At 34.5% G+C, this 9,586-nt stretch overlaps 1 protein-coding gene across 1 annotated transcript in view; it reads right to left on the bottom strand.

Moving 5' to 3' along the window:
- Nucleotides 1-3,396: 3,396 nt before the first annotated feature.
- Nucleotides 3,397-9,586, bottom strand: part of LOC128231343 (serine/threonine-protein kinase NLK-like) — a 29,696-nt gene continuing 23,506 nt past the window's right edge. The window contains exon 10 of the mRNA XM_052944025.1: nt 3,397-9,027. Within this exon, the coding sequence (XP_052799985.1) occupies nt 8,973-9,027 (55 nt within the window). The 3' untranslated portion in view covers nt 3,397-8,972. The remainder of the gene's footprint in view (nt 9,028-9,586) is intronic.

Genomic DNA, 9,586 nt, shown 5'->3' with positions numbered 1-9,586 from the left:
AACTGCTGTTCGGTATTAACGAAACTTAGCGGAGTCCAATGGAAAATGTACACAACACTCGATTATTCAGTTATGTTTTACATTTTATAGTTTTGGCAAAATGTGTGGGCAAATGCTCAGATTGTATAAGAACGTGTTTATAATTACCGAAAACTAAAGCTTTTTTTAGTAAAAAATTCACATAGTTTGACATTATTATTATTATTATTATTATTATTATTATTATTATTATTATTATTGATAAGGATCCGTTAAGATAGGAATATATAGTTAAGATATTTTGATATCACGTGAAGTTGTATTAGTGTATATATTTGGTTCTTAAATTTGACTTGACCTGATTATAAGTGTTCAAAGTACAATAATTTCAACAATTGACTTGAGAGCATTGTTTATAATCACTTGAGTTGGCGACCTTAGAAATCGACCAGCGGTTACTTATTATCTTCTTTAATTTTTTATGAGTTTTCAATGCAATTATCTTCATAATGTCTTAAAGTCATACCCTTTTTATGGTGTTTGTTATTTAACCATTGACAATTTTGTGCTGTTAAGAACAACAAGCAAATTCGTTGAATTGATATCCCCCGCTCAATTGGGCTAAGTCAAGGAATGGTGAAATATATATATATAAGTTTGATTGCAACTGTTTGAAAAAAATAATATTGTATATAATGTAGCATTTAGGATTGACCAAGAAACCTAGTATATGACTCCATGTTACCCAGTTCCAAACTAATGTAAGATTCCATCAAGGTAAACATTCTGATCAAGTTTCATGAAGATTGGTCCGCGATATTTTGCCAAAAATATAGCCTCTCGAGTGTCCACAAGTTTTTTTTTAAGATTTGACCTAGTTACCTCATTTTTGACCCCACATAACCAACTAGATTCAAACTATTCCAAGATTTCATCGAGGCAAACATTCTAGTTTCATGGAAATTAGAGCATATGCATTGCCTCTAGAGTGTTCCCAAGATTTCTGTAAGAAATGACCTAGTGACCTAGTTTTTGACCCCATGTGACCTATTTCAAAACTCGTGTAAGATTTCAATAAGGCAAACATTCTGACCAAATTTGAATATAACTGACTATTCAATACCAATGTTTGGTTATGGACACAATTTTTCAAAGATTTCACTTACTGACCTGGTTTCTGACCCCATGTGACCCAGTTTCGAACTATTCAACAACAATCAAGAACAGTCTGATTAAGATTCATGGATATTAGATTGTCTCTAGTGTGTTCCCAATGTTTTTTTCTAAGATTTGACATACTGACCTTGTTTTTGACCCATATGACCCACTTTTAAAACGCAGTCGAAATTTAACCCAAGAGAACATTCTGACCATGTTTGAACATAATCCGACCAATCACCACCATAAAATAGTTTCGGGCAAGATTTTTGAAATATTTGACCTAGTGACCTATTTTTATCACATGTGACCCAGTTTGAAACATGTCCAAGAGTTCATCAAGAAAAACATTCTGATCAAGTTTCATTAATATTAGACCATACATAATGCCTCTGATGTGTTTCAAAGATTTTTCTAAAATTTGACCTAATGACCTAGTTTTTGACCCCATGTGGCCCACTTTTACAAGCGGTCCATATTTCATCAAGGGGTACATCATGACCAAGTTTGAACATAATCCGACCAATCATTTCCATTCCGGATAAAAAAATCTTAGATTTGACCTAGTGACCTACTGTTCGATCATATGTTATTCAGTTTTAAATAAGTCCAAGATTTCATCAAGGAAAACATTCTGATTAAGTTTTATGAATATTTGACCATGTATAATGCCTCTAGTATGTTCCAAAGATTTTTTTTAAGATTTGACATAGTGACCCTTTTTTGACCCCATGTGACCCACTTTTTTAATTGCCTTTAATTACACCATAATGTAACACTACGATATATTTGTCAGTGTTACTCCAATAGCTAAATGACTACTTAAGGTGAATGCCTACTACATTTTTCTTTTGGCGATAGCAAAATATAGCAATTCATTATTTCTGTATTAAGACAGCCTCATATCTTACTAAGTTTTATCCTGTATATAGAAAATTATCTCTCAAACTTGCGTTTGACAGGTGTTCACAAACACTGTTTGATATGCATGGTTGCACTTCTATTGTGTACTGAAAAGCGGTTTGCAAGATAATAACAAACAACTCTTTTTATACAATGATAGACTGCACTGTTATGATAAAATCGATAGGAAAATAAAGATCAATATAATTTATATAATAGCGATTTTCGTGCTTTTCATTTCTGGTGGTATCCAATTATGATGTCATAAACCACGTGCTAAGTCCACACTGGTGAATGGGGTTCGCAAGTGTTGTCCCCAAAAACACTGAGTTTATTTTGTTTATTTTACAAGTGTGCTACTGATATGTAATGATAAGATATTATACTGTTTTTTTAATAGTCTTTTTTACGTTTGTGTCAGGCAAGGAAGCCTTGTGTATAGTACCGTCAATATGAGACATGGCCTTGAATGATGGTATACTTTTGCTAGGGCTGCAGCATTTAAAGACCATACTCCAGTCATGCAGGGGCGAATCTGGCTGGTTAAAGAAAGAAACTGAGCTCCAAAGACTGTATCGCGTTCACAAGCAATTGTTTACGGACGCACAGACAGCACACCATGGCAAAAGCTCTTCTAGCCAGTAGGAGAGAAAGGGAGAAAGGCAATGGAGAAAACAACTGCACTCTCTCAGTACAGGTTGTTCCTCTTAAACTATAATTTTCACCTCACTTACAAAGCAAGAGAGTAAAAAAGAAAATACCAACTACACAAGTAAATACAGGTGGTCTCTCTTTGACAGTGATCTTTCACTAATAACAATTTTAAGAGCAATAATCCAGTAATACATTTGCGGATCTAGCTTGTGTCTGAAAGGAACCAAGCTCATAGATATCTAACTACTGTAAACGTTTGATTAAGATACAATCAAAACTGAAAACTATCACGTCCACAAGCAATGGTTTACTGACCCTTGGACGTGTATAAAACACCATGGCATAAGCTCTTTTGGCCTTTGTCTGCCCGGTTAGCTCAATCGGTAGAGCATTAGACTCTGAATCGGACAACCCGGGTTCGATTCCCGGGCGGGCCAGGTCACTTCTGTTGTGATTGGTTATGAAATCCTTTCTACGACCATTCGCACTGTACCACTTCCCATGGCATGTACAGAAGTTGTCAGTTCCTTGCAGAGGTGAAGGCACCTAGTACTGGTTCTGCCCAGGATAGGTGTGCGGTGGTCGAACTGTCACTCTGGGACCCTTCAATGTGCTCACGCCGGGACCCGGAGTATAAACTACTAACACCACCACTCTTTTGGCCTTTGGGCAGTTGTTCTTAAAGCATCAACAACAAACGTACAGTGTTTTATGTTTTTATTGCAAATATTTATAAGAGTACGTCAAGACAAAATAAATGAATTGTAGAATGATGATTGAATATTTCATGAAATGGATAGCTTTTACTTCAAAGTTCAAGACAAAACTTCTGGATACAGAACAATAAATGCAAAGATCAAGTTCGCTGAACTTTTAACAACTAATATTGTACAATTATTCTTTCATAAATTTCAAGTACAACTATGTTTGTTGAGAGTTCTAATAAACAATACATCACTGCATAAAGGAGTTTTATGTTCCACATATAGATGTGGGGATGTATGGCTAAATACAGTCACTCCAGTGTTTTTATGCTTTTAATAATTTGTTTTTGCATTAAGTACATTTTTTACACACAAAATACACACTAAGTAACGTCTAGTGAAAATCAGTCTAGAAGCAATATCAAATCTTAAACACAAACTTCTACAGAACACACCTAAAAAGTTTATACACTGTGTTAATGAAAATATTTCATTTCCAAGGTTTTTGTTCACACCTCAACCACAGAATCAGGATTTACTCACGTACAGTTTTCTCATTTTTTTTCTATATTTTCTATAAAGGTCAAGTTAACCACTTAATATTAAGTAGTTGAGATGAAACAAAAGTGTTTTCTTAAAAGGGTGGTTTGTTATAGATTTAAAATGCCTATTCAGTTAAGTTGTCAAGGGTCCAAAATTAACAATTTGACTGCTTGGTCAAGAAAAGTTAAAACAGTCAGTCTAACTTAAAAATCTATAAAATATTATCAAAATCCTTTTCAAACAATAATAACAGAAAACTAACAATATAACTTGACCAGTAAAGCATTTTCTCAAATCATGAGGTGGGCTGCAATAACCTTTTCAAAGATTCACCAAGAAACTTGAAGACAAAAAAAGATTACAAAGATAATACAGGTAAAAAATTTGTTCTTCATATAATCTACATCTACCGCTTAAAAAAGGCAAACTCTCTCTAAGTGTCTATATATATCAACTTTCCAACACTGCCTCAAACTATATACACAGATACTTTAGTCACAGTGTACGGTAGAATACAGAATGGCAGGAACAAATGTTGACATATTCCTGCTCAAATGACTACACCTGAGTGGGGTATCTGAGCTTATGCACATTAAAAACCTCATCTTGCACAGAAAAACTAAGGTAACTTTAATATGACCCATTTGTTTTTAGATTACATTGCATTGAAGGAACATGGGTAGAACTGCATTACCGAAATACATTGGCACATCTCACAGAGATCACAACTTCCTCTTTTTCTTACATTTCATCTGTGAAAATTCTCCACATAGTTTTGGTAAATCCAGAACGAGATGAAGTTTAACCTGTGCACCATATTTGCATGGAAAGCCATTGGAACTGGCGTGTCTAGACAAGAGTTATGCTAGGACAATACAGTGAACAAAATATACATGCCAAACTCTGCTTATAACACTAACATACAGTTCACATACATTGACTGCTCATAAAAAAATACCTCAAATTTACCTTACAATGAATTTATAGAAACACTAAAAAATGCATGCATACTTAGTATGTGACTAAGGTGTGAATGACTGACTACTGTTGCTCATTCTTAGGTCAAAGGTGATAATGATTTCATTTAGATTCATCATATATACATTTCTCTCTGACATTTGCGAACAAGATTTCATTCAAAAGTCTACATTTGACCATATAAATACAAATACCCTACGTGCTACTACTATTATAACTTAAACAGAACACTCCTGAACAAGAGAAATCACAGATTATGTACAAAACTTTTCTGGAATGACATTTTTTTTACATTTCTGTACAACAATTCTATAGACAAACGATAGATGATTAAATGAGTATGGAGGGAAGGGGATACAATATGGCGGTGTGACCTATATAAAATGAACAATGGTATGTGATGATTGAACAAACAGCTATTCCATGCTAAATGGTTACCACAAATGAAAACTAACATATCCCAAAGTGCGTCTGCTACCTGCAGCATATAAGCCTATGTACAAATTATAGAGAAATCTTACTGTCAACAAACTTTTCATCCCACATGAACAATGAATTATGTCGGAATCACTAATCAACTATTTTCAATTTTTACAAAGCACTTAAGATTTTTACTTGAAACAAACATTGTATGAAAAGATGTAAGAACAATGGAATATATTTTCGGACCTTTGGAAGATATGATCTTTAAATATTTGTGCATAATTCAAGTAAAGCTTGTTTCTCAAACATGGAAGTTTTTCCAAATGACAAATCCATGCCCCAACTTTTCTTGGATACTAGTTACCAATACAGTTTGAAGACTTTCTCTTTCCTATTGATGACAACATTCAGTACTTACATTATGTACATATTTCATTACAGATTTCAATATCAAACAGAAATTCGGTTCTACACTAATATAATATGATTACTGGCTGAATTCAGTCACTGATATGGACATACTACATTCACTTAATGAAAACAAACAAAAGTCATAGTTGGAAGTTGAATCTGCATTACTTTCTTCCAAGCCAAGTGTTTCATTTGATGTACACCAACATGGCTTTAAAAGCTATTGTATTCACTTTTTAGAATAGCACCATAGAGTTTGTGAACTATGAAAATGTTCACGGAAATAAAAGACCTGTTACATAGTGTAGAATGTTCCAATATATAATAGATTAAACATCTCTCTTTAACCCATTTTCTAAGGCTTCCAAATATTTCTTCTACAAACATATCACTTTCACCATAATGACTATGAAACCATTCAAATAAATATACCCACAGTCACTCTATGTGAATACTATACAGTTTTCATGCATATGTACATGGATATGATTAAATAGAACATTTACAAAAAAAATAAATATTTACTGGATTAGAGATTCACAATCGACCTCTTTGGTAATGTTTTCAGATGATTTTTTTACAATTTGCATTTTTCTGTGTCTTGTTTCACGCTATCACCTCTAGTTGAATTTGTTCTAGTTCAAATTTAAGACATTTGTATAAATGTCACAGTTAATTGTAGTTGATGTTTATACATACATTATCACAGTTTCAAATTTTTTGTCAAGATTTTTAGCATCAATAAAATATTTTCTCACAAGAACAATTAGTCGAGTGGTCAAACCACCATTTTGATTACTTCAATCTTGATGAAAAACTGGCACAAGGGATTTACAAATGACATTTAAATACCATAATTATAAATATGCAAACACTCTTACTTCAGTAAACTTCAAATAAAATTTTAAATAACACTAGAATTAGTAATGACACACTCTTAAAATTTGCTGACTTCTAGAAAAAGAGTACATATTTGACAAGAAATGAATAGGACATACAAATGAACCCTTTATACAAAGATAAGGGAAGGAAGCAGTTAAGTAAGGCATAGGAAATGTACACAGCATTGTACTCACTGACCTATGTTGCTAAAATATAACTATTGGGCTAAACAAACTGCAACAGTCCAGTTCCTGCTAGGATTTTTTTAACAGTGCAGGGTTGACAGGCTAGCTTAGGATGTTTTGTTTTCCCAGTGCAGGGTTTGCAGGCTAGCTAAGGATGTTTTGTTTTTTCCAGTGCAGGGTTTGCAGGCTAGCTTAGGATGTTTTTTCCAGTGCAAGGTTGACAGATTAGCTTAGGATGTTTTTTCCAGTGCAAGGTGTGCAGGATTGCTTAGGATGTTTTTTCCAGTGCAGGGTTTGCAGGCTAGCTTAGGATGTTTTTTCCAGTGCAGGGTTTGCAGGATTACTTAGGATGTTTTTTCCAGTGCAGGGTTTGCAGGCTAGCTTAGGTTGTTTTTTTACCAGTGCAGGGTTTGCAGGCTAGCTTATGATGTTTTTTCCCAGTGCAGGGTTTGCAGGCTAGCTCAGGATGTTTTTTCCCAGTGCAGGGTTTGCAGGCTAGCTTAGGATGTTTTTCCCAGTGCAGGGTTTGCAGGCTATCTTAGGAAGTTTTTTTCCCAGTGCAGGGTTTGCAGGCTAGCTTAGGATGTTTTTTTCCCAGTGCAGGGTTTGCAGGCTAGCTTAGGATGTTTTTAACCAGTGCAGGGTTTGCAGGCTAGCTTAGGATGTTTTTTCCCAGTGCAGGGTTTGCATGCTAGCTTAGGATGTTTTAACCAGTGCAGGGTTTGCAGGCAGGCTTATGATGTTGTTTTTTTCCCGTGCAGGGTTTGCAGGCTGGATTGATTTAATAATTGATTTCATAAGACTTGTGTGTCATTTATGTAACATGTCAACATTTAAGCAACAAAAATCCTGATTACATGCCTGTGCCATTTGTATATTGCTCATTATTATATCTATCTAACGTACTAGTGTATATTTGGCAATAATTCAAAGAACTTCCTTCATTTAAAAAAATACAGACATATGTCACCCAATCTTATTTTCCAAAGGTGACACTTTGTTTCATTGAAACATTATTTTCTCATTTTTGCTTCTATTAGCAATAACCCTGAGATTCTAACTTGTGTATAAATAAGGATTCACACAGTAATACCAGGCTTTGGCCAAATTCTCAACATTTATACCAGAGACATGGCTAATAACTTACAAATTTGGCAAAATACAGCTCTCAGGCATAAAATCCAAGATTGCTCTCTGGATTAATCCAGGTGAATTTGTCTGTTAAACAATCTTACACAAAATTAATTTCATTGTCGTTATTAACATCAGATGTTTTTTTTAATGTTAAACATTCTACATAGTAGAAAAACATAAAATACAAGCCTTAAGATAAAAAGGTGAGCTTAGCTCTTATATATTAAGTCTTTCTATCGCCATCTTATGAGATCAGTGTTATTTTTAAGATTGTTAACCTAGTTAAAATTCTTGAATCTTGCCTACATTTTTGCTTTAAATTCACTTCAGTATTTATTTCTATAGAAAGAGAGAAAAAAAAAGTACACAAAGAACCTTTGCAGGAAATATGTCTCAGAGTTAGTAGATATTAAAATGCTCCAATATAAAAGTATAAATCTACACACTAAAAAATGTCTGTTTACAAAGAAAACAACACTTCAGTGGAAAAAAATAAAACTGTGCAAAGGCTTCACACACTGGTCTTGGTATCAGTAGAAAAACAACCAGTAATAGATAAACTATAAAAACTCCCACAACTTCATGCAAAACCACCCAGAGTCAAGATGATCAAATCAATCTCCATGGCTCGCTATCTGTTTTTAAGGACACTAGCTGATCAGACAAATAATCAGCTACACCTTCTCTTGCTTGCAGTCCTTACAAGACTTTGCCGTGTGCTTCTCGCAAGAACCAAATCTCAGTCAATCGAAATCCTCCGAAACTTTGGTATGTACATTTTTGTGAGGTGATTTTTGGTCCACAGCATTGTGCGAATAATAAAGTGTATCCTTTTATTCCTGCACCGCACCAAATTCACAATTGTTCGCAAGTTGCACAGTATGTACATAATGTTCACAGTACACACGCAGCACAAATGATGCAGTAAAGCTGTGACAGTGTGGTGGTATGAGTCTGTGCTCACGCAGGGACAATGGCGTTGTGAGATAATGTTTGGCAGTGGTGAGATCGAGGTGCATCATTCCCATACGTGCGGTGAGGGGGGAAGCTCTGAGGGCTGAGCTACCTGAGAACTGAAAAAGGCAACCAGAAAACACAACTTAAAACATTGCCACACCACACTCACTAATTACAGGCCATGCCACGCTTTTTTCATATTTAGCTAATTCTGTAAGGTGTTTAATTTGTTGGCTATGTGCTACAAAAGTAAGACCCTCTCACTGCTATTTACTATTCTCCCACACCAAATCAGTAAAACAACCATGTCAAAACATTCCACTCACGATTTCAGCGACTATCAACCTGGTTTACTGGTATTTTATTTCACTGTAGCAGCTAAATTTTAGAACACAAGAAAAACAACCTATGTATTCCCTAAAGCTTTACATTTGAATGTAGCTGATATGGCCTATAATACAGTAAGTAACCAAAATAAGCTAAAATAACAAAAGCTGTCTCAACTCTGGTATGAAATTCATGCAGAAACTTGTGTTTCATTAGTAATGAACTTGTTTTAGTATAGCCAACAGCAATGAAAACATAATTGTTCACATTCAATCTGGGCTAGTTCCACATTATTAATAAATATCAGTTTGTTTCATGCTGATCTCGGTAGATTTATAGCTAGACAAT

Source organism: Mya arenaria, chromosome 4, assembly GCF_026914265.1.
Source record: "Mya arenaria isolate MELC-2E11 chromosome 4, ASM2691426v1".
NCBI lineage: Eukaryota > Metazoa > Mollusca > Bivalvia > Myida > Myidae > Mya > Mya arenaria.
Note: the sequence above shows the minus strand (reverse complement) of the source record. Positions and strands in the feature narration are given on the sequence as shown.